The sequence below is a fragment of the Drosophila erecta genome, unplaced genomic scaffold (genome assembly GCF_003286155.1).
Source record: "Drosophila erecta strain 14021-0224.00,06,07 unplaced genomic scaffold, DereRS2 tig00000000-arrow-pilon, whole genome shotgun sequence".
Lineage (NCBI taxonomy): Eukaryota > Metazoa > Arthropoda > Insecta > Diptera > Drosophilidae > Drosophila > Drosophila erecta.
This window is the reverse complement of record NW_020825194.1, coordinates 4,937,070-4,953,119: the sequence shown is the minus strand read 5'-3', so window position 1 is coordinate 4,953,119 and position 16,050 is coordinate 4,937,070. Positions and strand designations below refer to the sequence as shown.

General features: G+C 46.2%; 1 protein-coding gene across 3 annotated transcripts in view; it reads right to left on the bottom strand.

Moving 5' to 3' along the window:
• The window catches only part of LOC6554590 (nephrin), a 73,270-nt gene that overhangs the window by 47,504 nt on the left and 9,716 nt on the right, over positions 1–16,050 (bottom strand). For all 3 annotated transcript variants that reach the window (XM_001981510.3, XM_026981409.1, XM_026981410.1), the window contains exon 2: positions 6,977–7,687. In XM_001981510.3, the coding sequence (XP_001981546.2) occupies positions 6,977–7,271 (295 nt within the window). In that variant the 5' untranslated portion in view covers positions 7,272–7,687. The remainder of the gene's footprint in view (positions 1–6,976; positions 7,688–16,050) is intronic.

Here is a 16,050-nt window from a genome sequence, read left to right as displayed (position 1 = left end):
GGTCGCTGGCCATAAATAAAACCTCCAGCGACCCACCGACCGACCGCAACTGGCCAAACTGGCCAAACTGGGAATGAAAATGCCAAGCTTAAAATGCTCGCTGCATTGTAATGTAATTCGTTCTAATTTATTTACTCCGACCAATGCAATTTATGGCAGTTGTTGTTTTACTACAGCTGTATTCCTGTATTCCTGTATTTCTGTGCGATTTTCAATTTGCAGCAATTTATGGCAGCGTTTTATGCAAATCCAGCGACTAATCACCGCGCCACACGACTTGCCGAAAGGCAAAACTGTCGGTAAATTAAAATTTAATAAAAATGCAAATTACCCAAATTGCAGCCAGCCGGCCACGCCCCTTCCGTCAATGGCAACGCCCACTTGACTAATTTTCAATTAACCGCTGGGCGGAAAAATGTCCAAGTCAAAGGGTTGAAATGCTGGCCATCAAAAGTCCGCCAAGCGGAAAATGTTGCAAAATAGAAAGACAAATGAAGGGGAGTGGGCCCTTTTTGAGGTCGTTCTTGTTAAGTATTCACAAACGAGTTGATTACGTGTCTCACATAGATTTGCCTTTTCACGTTTTCACAATCGAAATGGAATTTCCACTGAAAATTAGCCAAGCAGTGCAGGTCAAGCTCACAAACGTTTGCTTGGCATGTTCAAGTGATAAATTCAATTTTCCACTCGAACGCCACGGCGATCCCCATTCCGCAATGTGTGACTAATGGCGTTTGCTGGTGCCCCGGTCATCGTCATCCTATTTCTGCTCGGCGGCGGCGGCGGCGGCGGCAATCAAACAGAAATCATAAAGGCGTGTTGTCCAAACATAAACATAGGGCTCGCCTCCTGACTTTGGAGCCCAACGAACAAAGGCAGCCCATCCAGTACGCCCATCTCCCAGCCACACCCCCATCCCCACGAGAAACGCGTGCCGTGCGGCGATAAAAATTACAAATTCCCACACCACCGCCACTTCCACTGCCAGGACCTTCGGCTGGAGCTGTGCACTGGAGCGTTGCCTCGGACTTGGAAGCAGGGATGCATTGATGGCTGTCCTGGTTGCGTGATTCACCAGACACAATACAATATTAATCGGCTGGGGATTAGGTGTGATTAGCCAGACAAGTGACTAGACCTGGTCACAACGGCAGGTGGTTGTGGACTTCATATCAGCCGAAGTTAGAATTAAAGAGTGTAAGTTTTTATAGGTAAGACTACTCTTGTCACTTTGATTCGGTTCTTGCACAACAAATGTTATGGATAAACGCTTAAAGTAACAGGCGTGCTTTTTGGCATGCAGTGAATTGCCGAAAAAACTGAAATATTTAATTGTTATTACTATTTTTATGGCACATTTCCATTGGCTTGCAAGTGGCGCACTTAAAAGTAACTATGGTAGCTGCAGCCACCCAGTTTCCACCCCAGCCACCCGCTGCGAATTGGGCAGACAAGCCATGGGGTGAAGTGGACAAATAAAGGCGCTCATAAAATTGAATTTTTTATGACTAACGAAACGAAACCCATGCCCCCGAAGGGTTAATTTCGGAGTGAGCTGAAGTGGAGCGGAAAGCTGAGGGCTGAAAGCAGAAAGCAGAAGGGACAAAGTGCAAAGGGCCAAGCGCTGTTGTGGATGGCAAACGTTAACTGATTTGCACCTTTTGACTTTCGGCTGACTAACAAACAAGGTCGATGGTGTGATGTTGCTGGTGCGCTGATTAACGGAAGCATTACTCACAGTCCGGAAAATCGATGGGGGAAAATTGGGGAAGCCAGGGGTTGATGCGGAGTTCGGCGGGCACTCAATCAAGTGCAAAATGCAAATGCGTTGAGCGGCTAAAAATAGCAGCAACAAAAGGGAAGTTGCGGCCCATAAAAGCCGGCCAGCAGCAGCTGCAAGTGCCACATCTTACGCTGCCGCCTGCCACCCCGCCTACCCCCACGCCCAGCAATCCGACTTTATAGAGTGCCTCCAGCGCTTGTAACCCCCAACCATTCATCCTTGGTGTTGCATTTATTGCGCTTGTTAAAGGCGTCTAAAAAGGGAAGCGCGAGCGAGAGAAACAAGTTAAAAAGTCATAAAATGATATTTATTTCATTCCGCTGCCGCGTAATGCGGCACTGCCAGCCATCAGCAGCCTCGCGGGTGGCATCATCGTCAGCCCCAGCACGATGATGAGGAATCAGTACACTGCGAGAAACAGCCAGCCCACTCTTCACCAGCTAAAGAAGTGGTCAAACTGATAGTGTGGAAAAATGATCCAACTCAAAGGTGATTGAAACTCATTTGATAGCCATGAGTATCGTTATTGATTCAGAGTATAGATACTAAGCCAACTTAATTTCCCGTAGCTTAATCCGTAAATTACATACATAAATTATAGCAAATTTATACCAAACAATTGTCAAGCTTGATTTGCAGGGATTCTCCCATCCACCAAGCGAACTATCAATCATACGGGTATACACTTATTTATTTCCGTGCATCCAGAGCACAAAGCTGAGCAGCTAGAGCGGCACCAGCTGACACCGAAGCTGGCCAAGAAGCAGTTCCGTAGATTTGCTTTTTATTTGAAATTTATATGCGAACTCGCCGCGTCCGTCTCCCGGGGAAAAGTGGGTGGAAAACGCACAAAAAAGGATCTGTGTGCTGGGAGGATGGGGTAACTGCCTTTTCACACAACTATTTGCCGCTTTTATGGAGTTGAAGCTTTGACTTCTTGGCTGCGCGCTGAGCCACTGGAAATGGAAATGCGCCAGCGTTGTGGCTTTTTAATGTTTTCTTGTTAAAGTTTATTGAAAAACTTTGGCCAGTCACGTTTGAGTAGTCAGCGGGCGCAGTAACTTGTATATAACTCTGAATACAAGCACACACTCAGCTGGACTCGGCTTATACCATATACCTATACTATATATGTATATAATATATTTGGAGGGTGCGTGGGGAAAACGATTTCAGCGATTCGTTTTCCCAACCAGAAATGAAACATCTGCAGGAGTGCACGCCCCGACGCCCATGAAAATGGGCCAAAAGTGATTTCTTCTGTTTAATAAAGAAAACGGAAACTTGTGCATATTACTTTATCTATTCTTCTGCCCGACAGGGGGCGTTCGAGTGCGCAGGGAGGGGCGTGGTCGTGTTTGCTCATAATTGAAATTTCGCGCTAAACAGGAAGTGGCTATTGCCAGCGCTTTTGTTGCGGCCAGTTCAAGTTGTTCGAGTCGTGTTGAATCAACTCGGTCTAAAAAGCTTTTCCGAGGGGTGGGGGGTGTGAGTGGCACATGGCCGAGTTGCGGGGAAAATGCAGTTCATAAACAACAGCAGGAGATGCGAAAATGCAATAATATTTATGAGAAACACTCTGCGACCGGGGATGGGTGCAGATCTGCTGGCGAGATGGGCGAGTGCAAAAGAAAATTAAGAGCGGAGAAAATGGGAAATGTTTGCGAAAAACATATAGAGCGAAGTGGTAGTGGAAGTGGGAGTACAAGTTCCAGCCCGGGAATTGTCATTGTCTTCGCAGCCAGAAACTACACATGTTCCTATCCCCGGACCACTCGCCTTTTGTGGCCCAAACAATGGAGCCTCAAGTTTACCACTCAATGGTGCTTCCAAGACCAAGTTTGCTCGATATTATGTCAACATATCGATCGGGCTGCACTTTTGTGACCCGCATTGTATGAATTCCAAGTTTTCAGCTTTTAATGAAAGCCCATTCTTAACTACTTGTCTAAAGCGGCTTTTAGTGAACTTTAAATATAAACCTAATCAGCTTTTAATGCTGCGCCTCAATGAAATTGCATAATCGCTGGCTTTTTTCATTTCTTGGTAGCTGAAGAAGTTTGGGCTGCAAAGGTGGGTAATATTGGATTCCTTATGTGCAAGTCTGGTTCTATCTTTAGTTGTGCTGCTGTAGTATTTTACCTGGCTGGACATTCTTTTTCGCTGGCATTCCATCTATCGTGGCGCGCTTTTCCCTTCCGGCACTCCCTGCATTTCCCGCCGCATCAATTTATTTTCCACTCTCGTGTCGCTGCCGTATGTCAAGCCAGTTTCCCCCGGTTTTTCCAGCATTTTCGACCCACACCCCATCCATTTCCACCGCACACACGTACTGTGCAGTGTGACATGTGCTTCCTCTGTTGTATTTTTGAGCTCCCTACCCTGCCGTTTTGTACTTTTTGTATTTTTTTACTCGTATTTGGTTGCACTGCTATTTTCCACATGTGAAATTGAACTTTGCATCTTGCTGCGACGCGTCGCAGCTACAGAGATACAAAATGCAACGAAATTTTCATTTGCCAGCGCCGATGTTGCACTTGACTTGTGGCGCTTCTGCCGCCTGTGCACCACCACCACCTCCCCCTCCCAATCCCCCAGCCACTGGAGCACTCCACATGGTGGGGCATCCATTCTGACCGCCTGGCAGCGCTTATGACGCTGTTTTGACACTGCGAACGCGCGCGTGTTTATAAATAAAATATTTATGGAAATATATATTTGTGAAATTTTTCCACGCTTCTTCGCTGGTTGTTTGCCGCACATGTGCTGCACCCTTCCGCTGCATCTGCATCTTCTGCTGCTGCTGCTGTTTTCCCTTTGAAGTCCATAAAAATTAACAAAAAATCAATTTACAACACAAACGATGCGCTGATGAGGCGAGTGAAGAGCGAGTAATGCATGGGTAAATACTCGTATGCGGCGTGGAGTGCCCTTGTGGATGTTTTCATGTTTTCATTGCAATCGAATGTGCGCTTAGTGACGCCGCCTGTGATCTAAACTGCCACGCCCACTGCCCTTGGGGTGGCTTTTCTTCCAGTGCACGCATATGAGCACTTTTGCGAGCGTGTTGATTGCCCATCAAAGCAAAGCCAAGGCCAGCGAAAAAGCAGCAGGAGCCCAGCCAGAGATTTGCATACAGAAAACACACAATAAGTCGCCCTAATGCCAAAGCGCTCAATGCTGCTGCACTTAAAGAATAATTGCTATGGAAGAAATATGGGGAAGTAAATGGAACTATTTCATACTTGATGCTATCAGCCAACCTAAATGGTGTTGCTTATAAATTAAAGGTTAATGGTAATCATGAACGATTAGTTAATTGGTATAAATCATTTATGAATTGTTATACAGTAAAGATCATTTGTATCAATATTTATTTAAGACTATATTGCAATGTGAGTAACCAAGACGAATTGAAGGCTCACGAGATCGGAATCCATTTTTTTCCGTGCAGTTGTCGCCGTAGCGTCAGCAGAAACATAAAAATAGCGACGATTATGATGAAAATATTCATGCGACAAACGGAAGCCATATCTCCTGGCTGGTTGGGTCTGGAGCTCGTTCCCCCAAAAAACACGCGATGTGCTGGGACTTGTTTATGTGCCAACGATACGCAGCACATTTGGATTCCACTTAAGGCGTCGCCACGCGTCGACTATGTGTGTGTTTTGGCCACAATACCAGATACACGCCGAAACTCCTTTTGGCCGGATCAATAGTCGCGGCACTTGAGGGCTGAAGCTCTGGGAAGGAGCCAGGCAAATGCCAGGATGAAACCGGAGTCGGACGAGGATTGGCGCTAATAAAGCGGCAAACGTAATTAAATTTAATGCCTGGGCTGCGCAGACGAGAGCCAAACGTCCATGACGCCCAAGTCGGAAAATGTCTAAATCCGAGTATAGAAATTCAATTTACTACAAAATCCCATGCATCGGTGGGCTCGACGCTCGGCGCTCGACGACAAATGGCGGCGAAATAGAAAATGCTGGAAAATGTGTCTCGATATCGGCAAATCCCGTCATAAATTTCAGGCGCCTGTGGCCAGGACCCAGCCCCAACCATCCAGTTCTGCGAAACAAGATCCTTTGAGGCAACAAAGGCAGGCGGCACGCAGACAAGGAACCCGAAAGGAAAATATGCTGATGTCGCTGCCGAATTATGATTTGTTTTTGTCGACTGGCCGGCGGGCCGGCGGGCCGAAAGGGGCATTGGGGAAATGGGATTTGCCCCAAGGTTACCAGCGACCAACTACTCGCAACAACAACCAGTTGAGAGTGTCGTAAAAAGCACAAGGCACCGCCGGCCTTCCATCACTGCCCTGCGCTATGGAATCCTCGAGCGGACCCCACACATCCTCGACCTCGCAAATTATAAAGTTGTTTGGCCAAAAGTGCTGACGCCTCTGGCTGGCAAGTTTTGTGTTCGCTCTGAAAAATGTGCCAAAAGCCAAGGCGAAGAACGCTGGTTCTTGGTGGAAAAAGTTCTACACGTTTTATCTAACGCACATTGATAAGGATTTTTGGCAGTCGTCGCATGATTTGCAAGTTTGCACAAAACGCTTCAGCAAGATGAACGTTTTGTGCAGACGTGAGCGAAAATGCGATGACCTCTTGGCATAGTTTGCTGCTTTCTATTCCCATCCTAGGATTTACATGCCGATGATCAAATCAGCGAGCTTATGGGATTGCGAACAGGTGTTGGCCAGCGCTTTTGGGTTGCATGAGGAAGGGGCATCTAAATCCAAGCTAAAACGTCTTAAATCAACAACTTTGGGCCAGTTCCGTCTGCACTCAGAAACTGAGAAATGCATTCCATGCTAGCATTACATTCTGCTGAACCGCTAATACCAAAACCACGCCCTAGCGCCATTCCTGACTTTTCATATTTACTGAAATTTCCGCACTGCTCACTTCGCTGCCCACCAAATATTCCCGCACTTTAAACAGTTTTCTATTGTCTGGCAAATCCTAATGACGAGTGCAGACCATAACGAGCAAGACTTCCCTTCAATAATTCGAGGGAAACCAGCAGCTCGTTACCGCTGCAAATAACTGAGTTTGCTGCTGACTTTCTTTTCGGTTTTCGGTTTTCGGTTTTCGCTTTTGGGTGCCCAGCGAATCCGAAACTCCTGCCAATCGTTAGCAGTTATTGTTATTGCGAGTAATACAGTTGCCGCTGGCTGGTTGTACTCACTGTTCTTTTGAAAATCCTGCGACTCCTCGTCCGCCGAAACCGATTTCAGTTGCTGCAGGCAAGTCAACAGGAGCAACGTGAAGCCGACAGCCCAAATCGTTTTCCCATTGTCCGTGCATCTCGTCCGTGATTTTCGATGTGTGTTGATGTTGCACTTGCAGTTGCTGTTGCCTTTGTTGCTTTCGCCGTTGCTGGCTTGTCTTGGCCAATGTGTCGTTTGCATGGCTGTTGTTTCGGCTTCCAGTGTACTTGTTGGCATTCCGCTTGTTGGCAATAAAAGCTGCATGGCTGTCATTTTGTCGTGCTTGCGGTGCGTTGTGCCAAACGCAAGAACGTCTCGTCATTTATGTGGCAAACTTCAATTTGACCAAAGTGTCAAAGAAACAAGCAGGAGTATACAAGTATGGCCAAGGAGTACAGAATGTTGCAGTTTGCAATTGCCAGTTCGGGTTCCTGCGTTTCTGACCTGGCGCCAATAAACACGCGTCTCCTTGTTATGGCCGCTCGGCTATTTCCGCTTCCGCCGTTGGCTTTAATGAAGCGCCAATGTACACTTGGCCCATAAAAAGAGCATTTCCGTCGAGCATTTACGAATGCATGTCCGTGTGAGTCAGATCAAGTCCGTAGCATCGCTTAATGTGCTTTTACATGTTCATTCGCCCTTTTATGGACATTCCTTTCCTTGTTTTGGTGGATTGCTGGCCGGGAATCCTGCAAATAGAAATCCAAACGTCAAAACATGAGTAAGTGCTGATTGTTTGTGAGGGAGGTACACAAGAAAAAATGTGCAACATACATTTAAAATGTTTAAAGAAAGGAAATAAATCAGAGGTATATTTTATAGATACTCCATATATTGTATGTTTATAGATGCTATACTATAGAGCAAATCGGAGAATTCTTATGCAGTTTTGATTCAAGTGTGGTAACAACTGGCTGGCAGAAATATGAAATGTGCTAATAAAAATGTTTATACGTCGGACAAACAAATTGGGCTCGTAAAGAGCTGGCCGAAAAGGGTAAGGCCAGAAGTGGAGTCAAGGAGTCCATGAGGCTGACTCACAAATGAGCGGGAGTTTTCGGAGGACTCGAGGGGAGTACACTCCTCGAAATTGGCTGTTTTATGTGGCCATCGCATCGATGAAGTGTGATTAATGGCGCGTTTCAATGTGAGATGCGTAATTAAGGCTGTAGATTTATGTGCTCGGTCGCAGCTGGGGCATGACCTTCCCACCCCCACATGCCGCGCCCCTCATCTGCTTAACCCCCGGCTTGTTGGCCATAAAATCGGGCCCTCGCCGAGTGCTGCTTTATCACCTAGCCAAATGTTGCCGCCGCGCCCTTTAATTGCGTGTTTTCGTGGAGCACGAGTGTCGACAATTAAACAACGCATCAAAATTGATAAGCCAAAATGTGCTCGAACTTGCTGTGCAACCCCGATGAAAGCCGCTCGTGCGTCACGGCTAGTTGGCCCTTAACCCTCAAACCTTAACCCACTGGTGTTGCATTAATGGAGTGCAGATCGCAGGACCTCTCACTCTCACCTTAACCCAGAAAATGCGCGCTCGCTTAATTATGCAACATTTTGTATCGGCAGCCATGCGACAAGTTTCTTCTTTTCTGAGTGCGTTTGTGTGTGTTGGGCTATTTTTAATGAGCATTTGTGGACCACACACGCACACGCACACTTGCGAAATTGATGTGTGCGCCACGGAGTGCATATAAATAATGTATATTCTTCGCGAAAAGTTCATAAATTTGTATGATGCCATTTGATTACAGGATAATAACCTGAAATCCTGCCAAGGAGGGTGCCTTTTTTAAGGGGCGGATATTCTCCGCCATAAATTCCCTTGCCTTTACACTGGAAAAAATGTATGAAATGCATTTGTTTCACTACTTGATACCCACTCTTTATACCCTTTGAATGTAAGCGGGCATTTTCTTCCGGTGTACCTGTACTTCCTTTCCTGTTACCTGCCCATAAATTAGCCGGGCGAGATCCGAGGCTATTGACAGTCAAACTTTGCTCATTAGTGAATTTCCGACAAGCAACGCATGTTGCTCCATCTGTCTGCCCCCAGGGATATAGCAACATAAAAATATCGTGTATATATAGCCCTTTTGGTGCGTGTATTTGGCATTAGGTTAGCATATTTTATTGCTGATTAATTAACTGGGCAAAGTGGGAAGGACGACTTCGGAGTTGCATTGTGACGTTTCGGCCTGAACTTTAATGACACCAAGTGGAAGATTTGCTAATTAAAAAAGTTTGCCAATGCGAACACAAGACAGCAGTGGGACAGGCTAATGAAAGGCATTTTCCCCGGACCAAAGGGAAAAGTTGAATTTCACTTGCAGGCGTTGTTGCTGCCAAGTATCGTATAACTATTGCCAACTACTGGCGCTTAAAGCCCAGTTAGTCCGGTTAGTCCCAGTTGGTAAGCATTTGCCGACAAAGACTTAGTTGTCCAATTTATAGGGAATTGTGTGTCGAAAATAGCACAGCTTGTCCCATCGAAGCCTCTGAGTAAGCTGGCTGATCTGATCTGCCGGCAACTCTGGCATTTTGCTATTTTGGTAGCTGCCAGCCGCAGGCAACATGCCACTTGCTTATTTGCCTATTGATTGGTTTTACTGGCCAGGTGCTGCTGCCACTCCAACGCCCACCTATCGGGCATCGGGCATCGGCATCTTGCAGATTTTGCAGAGCCTTGTCACATTACCACAGCCATTCCATCATCGTTAGGAGCGGCTACCACTTCTGCACCCACTCGGCGCAAACGGGAGTCCGGGAATCCGGGAACCCGTCATCAAGGCTCACAAATTTATGGGCAAATGCTCAACTTTGCCATAAATGTTCATCATAATGTGACACAATTTCCTCAAGATTTAACGCCGCATAAAACCTCCCAGAACATTCCCATATGGTAATGGTGGGGGCCAAGGAGGCGGCGTTGCGTGTGGGAATAGAAATGGAACTGGGATTGGGTTCGGGAATGGGTCTGGGACTGGCACTGGCAGTGGCAGTGGCAGTGGCAATGACAATCTGGGGGTGAGCGAACTCCCCCATGCATTGTGCAATCCACATGCTCAATAAAGCCAAAGACGCACAACTCTGGGCGTAAGCGGGCGATGGCAGCTGGCATAAATTCTGAAATAAAATAATGTGAAGTAAAGTAAAATATAAATTCAGCTGCAGTCAGTCAGTCAACGCATGCAGGCGACAGATAGACGCAGTGTGAATTCAACTGACACCTCCGCCACTTATCGGCCAGCTGGGAGCGGCTCCAAAAGGGGGCTTAAAGGGGCTGCTTCTCGAAGGGCGAATGTGGCGGCGTGTGATATATCATAAGCGTGCGTCTGACAAGCGTAAGTACCGCCGCTGTCACTGTCACAGGACCAACAGGACCAACAGGACGACAGGAGCAGCTGAGGAGCGGCGGCAGGAGCGCCAACTTCTTGGCGACGACGCGTGTTATTACACCATGCGGCATACTTTTAGCGCCACTCAAAGCACATTTCGCTGGCATTGTTGTGCTGCACTGCGAGCAATTTTGCGCTAAAATGTTTAGGCAGCAAGAATCATATTATTCGTCTACACTTGGCAGCAAATGTGGCATTTTAGGCACTACCCATCCAGTTCCCAGTGTATCTGTTTGTGTGTCTAAATAAAAGTTGAATTACGACAAAGGATGCCAGGCCAAAGGAGCCAACCTGCCCACTATGGCCTGATAATGCGCTTGCCGCTGACTTCCTCGTGACTTGGAGCGTGTGCTTGCGAGGCGTTCAACATGTCGTATGCGCAATTTGTGAAATATGCGAGAACAGAGCCTGCCAGCATGAGCAATAAGTTCTGCTGCTGCTTCTGTGCTCTGTGTGTAAGTAAGCAATTAGTTGCCTTTTCAGCTGAAGGAAAGGCAGAAAGGCAAATCGGGTGAGTGGCGGATAAGCAAACAGCAGCTCATTAATATCCTTTATGCGTTTATTACATCAGCAGGCGGCGTCTTATGAAAAAGCATAAATTAATGCAGAGCATCGTGCGCAAGAGCGGCAGAAAAAATAACAATTAGGTTGGCAAAAGGCAGTTGGTCGAATCAATCAGACAATTCAATATAATTGGCCTAATTTATTTGTCACGCTCCGCTCGGCTTTCCTCGTGCGTTTCGCTCTGAATATTCCAGATAATTGGCAAGACGATGTGCCACATTTTGTGTAATGAAAATTAAAAATTAATGCTCGAAAGGTGGGCGCATGCAAAAATGCTTTAATCAAATCCCCTTTGGTCCGGGTAAATATTAAATATGCTTTTGCCTCGCTTTTTTCCTGCTTTGCGTGCGGGCGTATGTTTCATTTTTTCCACTTGATTCTTGTTTAAATAAATATTTGCCGTCCAGGCACTGACCTTTTGGCCCCATTGCGTCCCCTGCATTGATTGAAGTTTTTCTTTTTCCTCTTCTTTTTTTTTACATATTTTTTATGTTTTCCCCATAGATGTTCGTTCGCACTCGGTGGATTCCAAGCTCATGTTTGGGCAGCCGGCCAAGGCAAACAAAGGAGCAAGCTCCATGTCGAAGGCTCCTTGCCTCACATTATGCTCCTCAAATAGGAATTTATTCATGTGTTTATAGTGGGCACTTCAATTTTTCATTCTTCCATTGAGAGATTACAGTCTTTGATTTTACTCGCTCCGAAACTTCCATTTTTCTTCGGCTTTCGGCTTTTAAGTTAAATGTGTAGCAAACTAGGAAATGGTTGTAGGTAAGCGCATTATAAATGTATTCCTATTTAAACAGAAACAAGTTCTATAAGTGATGTACGGTTTCGCAACTTGTACAGCTTCTGCACAGGCTGTTAAAATTCAATTTTCCAGGGCAAAACTGCTGATTTTTGATTAAAGCCTCAGAAAGTGAGTAGGCAAGATAGCAAGGCACAAAAGGTTTAAAAATCAAGGACAATGGGCTGCCGCAATTCACTTTATCTTTGTGCTCTGGCGCCTTGGGCCATTTTCCTGTGGAATCCGGAAATCACAAAGGGAAATTACATAAAAAACTACTCCATTTGACTAATTTAGTGCACGCACACGGCATGCGAGAAACTTTGTGGCCGGCATGGAATGGGATGGACTCAAAGTTCGCTCCTCCCTGGACGGCTGTCAGTCACAGGAAACCCAGTCCTGAAACTGCTGGCCAGGCCTGTGGACGCAGAGGAGCCAGCGATTCACCTCCTCACCTGTCCACATGACAGCTTTCTATAAATAAACCAAAATGGCTGCTGCTTTGGCTGCGGTTGCCACCAAATTTACCTTAAATTTGACAACATGCGCCAGGTTCACAGGTGGCGCTTCTGCGGCAGACTTTCATTTGGGGCATGCCCCCAAATTCTGCTCACATTCCAGCCCTTTTCCTCATCCGTCAATCATGTCGGCGATTCCTTATTTATTTACACACTCTTGGCTGGCTTTAATTTGCTGTTGGCATATTTTCCCAAAACTTTGCTTAATATTAATGCCAGCGCATTTGTTAGCGACAAAGTTTTCCATTTCTTCAATTTACAATAGCAGCTGTTGCAATTAAATTAAACGTCTTAAATTGCCAAATATATTTACACGTGCACCGCGCCGAGCCCGAAATTTGAATTTAAATTGAAGTTAGTTGGCCAGTTAGCCGCACAGCATTTCCCTTTGAACGCCTTCTAATCCTTCAATTAATAATCTTCAGCTCTCAACTTTTAGCCCGACAAACAAAAAAAAACGTGGGTGAGCCCAAAGTTTCGCCCGATTTTTATCCCATTTTGGTTCGGTCGACGAACCCTTTTCGTGGTTGGAATTTTTTGTCAGAAACAATTATTTAACGGTCGCTTCTTGTGTTTTGCATTTTTAGACACTCTTGTTCGCAGAATTAAATATCTAATTTATCAAGCCTTCAGCGCTGGCACGGCCAATAATTAAATATCTCCCCCAGGAATGTGGCTGGGGACTTAATTTTCATTTTTCCACTGCAAACCGATGCGGGGGAAGCAGATGTCAACTTTAAGATTTCAGCTTGTCACCTGGCTTCACAAAAGGCAGTTGGCCTGAGGGGGCGTGACAGGGATCATTTCATTTAAAACACATGACGCTTAAGCGACACCCACACCCACACCCACACCCAAAAGCACACCCACATTCATGGCAGGAGAACAGGACCCAGATGTCCTTTGGTCTTGTTTTTGTTAGCTTGTCTCAGCCTTGACTGACTTTGTTTATCTTTCATTATTTATTCTCTTATCGGAAGGCTGCGATAAGGTCGCCGGCAAAAAGCACACATCACACTGCCCCAACCATCGGCCATAACTAATTAATTATGCCTTCTTAAAGCGGCGCTAAACGTGGCTGTGTGCGTTGGTTGTGGCATATAGGTGCGACTATATAGTACATACGCTTAGTAGTGGTCCAAACTGCGCTAATCCACTTATCCCACTGGGAATCCGCCGAGTGACGGACTGGTGACTGGTGAACTGATGGAGGAGTAGGGGAATAGCTGATACCTGGCTGCTGGCCAGCGAAATGGAACAGAACAACTTGCAACTTGTTTTCGTATTAATTAGAAAAATAAACAAAGCGCCAAGCGCTGAGAAATCAAATTAAAAGTAAATTGAGAGCAGATTGGGGAGCTGGATTGTAAGAAGCACTGGGAGATTGGATGGGGGCTCAAAGGGTGCCCTTCTCGGAAAAGCCAAAACCAATTATAGACTCTGGCAGGGGCGGCAATCTATTTTGCTTGGGGAAAACTGTGCTCCTACTTCAAGTGTCTATCCAAGTATGTCCGGGGAAATATTTACTTGGCCATTTAATTAATAGTCATGAATACCGAATGACACAAATGCATTTGCATCTGGCATTCTAGAATCTATATGCTCATATGCTGGCTAGAGTCGAAAGAGCAGATATTTTTAATTAGCCCGCGGCACAGAAATAAATCGCGGATTCTTGACATATTGCCAGCAGCTGAGAGGCGGCAAGTTGCATGAGTGAAATGGCTGAGGCGTAGCACGTGCCGCATCATGGAAAATTGTTTGCATTTTCCGCCACACCAGCACATCGCAAATGGACCAAAATGGTGGGGCGTAGGGGTCAGGGGTTCACTCACACACTCCCCAGTTATCGGCTACTTAAACTAAACAGTTTAATGTGCAAACTTTTCGGGGCTGCCTCGCAGGAACAACAAGCAATCAGGCGGAGATATGCAAAGGACCTCGTCCTCTTCCGACCATCTTTTCGACGGGACAAACAAGCCATTCAGCCATCTAGCCAACCAGCTATGGCCAAAGTTTTTCGGGGCAATCATTAAAATTCATTTCCTATCGACAGTCAGCAGAGACACACCCGCACACATGTACTCATGTTATAGATGACGCCATTTAGTTTGAATATCTATGGCAGCACATATCCGCATCTGTGCACACATATGAGGTCCTTTCTCTCTCTCTCCCTATCTCTGTCCCTCTCGTGCGCTCTGCAAACAGCTTTCTCTGTGTATTTTCACAAGTGCCTCCGAGCGATTTGAATGCGGCAATTCCTTTTGAATTGATCCCAAAAGTGACCTTTGATTTTCGATACGATTTCAGTCATTTTCACATGGCCCCAGCTAAAAGTCTCCAGCGACTTAGGGAGCCACAGGGAAAATCGGCAAAGCAGAAAGAGATCGCAGCACGGGGGCAGAAAGAGACGGCCACAGGCACAGCTCGAGCCAGCGAAGCCATTTTGTGTTTGTAGTTTGAGTGCCCGCATTAGTGGTGAATATAAATTTCGGTCCTTAGACCCGAAAACAGCGAGTGTGGAATGGCTGATGGCATGTAGTGGCACCCCTAACCGAAATCAAAACCACAGGCGAAGCCAAAAGCCCCAGTGACAAAAGCGACGAAACGATGGCAAAAATCAAACTAAAACTTCCACCCATGGAAATCATAATTCAAACGTTGAAATCAGCGCACAGATTTCCCCTACGCATATGCGTAGGCACACTTGCGGCCAGGCGAATAGTTCTAAATATATCATTTTTTATTTAATACCCCTTCGCTTTCAGTAATAAATCTAAAAAGATATGGTTTTCAGATTAATTTACTTTTAATTGCAAATTACTACTCTATAAAATGTAAAGCTGCCGATTTAGCGATAGTTGCCTACTTATGAGAAGCATTACTCATATAATTTTGTGTGGAACTGTGCCACCAACAGTCTTTTGAGGCTACAAACACGAACACCCCCTCCGATTGTTTCGTGTGTATACAATGGCAACTATTGAAAATACGCAAAGCCTCTTTCGGCATGTCCTTGTGCCGTTTCTGTGATTCCGCTGCTCTGCCTTTGACCCCCGGAAAATTCCCGAATTGCGCCGGAAAATAGGAGCTCCAGCTCCAGCTCCCGCTCCAGCTGCTCCTCCCTGGCCATCGAAAGTTCCGGCTGAATGGGACGCGTGTGCGTTTTGTTTTATTGCCGGCTTGGAAACGCTGCCAAGCCGTTTTCCACTGGGTTTGCTTAGGGCAAACACTTTCCCCGCTCTTTTGTTGGCCCATTGTGTGCGGGGATAATCGAAGCCATAAATAACAGGCGCGAAAGCTTCGCGTTCCCGGCCTCATCCCCCCTTTTCCGTTTCTTTTTTTTGGCATTTTTTCCGGCTTTTTTGCCGTTCACATGGGCATGGGGTGTACGATAACAAAAGTGCCAAAAGTGACAAACAGCAGGCGACCGTCAACGCCAAAGCCACCCATTGGCCAAAGCCAACTCGTTAGTAAATCCAATTTGTGCGTGAATGTCAACAGTTTCGCTGCAGTCACAGTTAGAGTTACTATTACTGCCACGCCCCCGTTTGCCGCCCTTTGCACGGCGGAAAATTCCGGAAAATAGCCACGGCCAACTGGCGGCGAAAATCGCGTGAGCTGACATGTGACCGAGTTACGGGACGGGACGAGCTGCATTCGATTTGCGAGCGTTTTTTTAAATCAATTAAAAATTTACATTTCATTCACACAATAAATAATTTGCATAATAACCGAGCGTACACAGTAAAAACACTCGAACACACAAACTCACG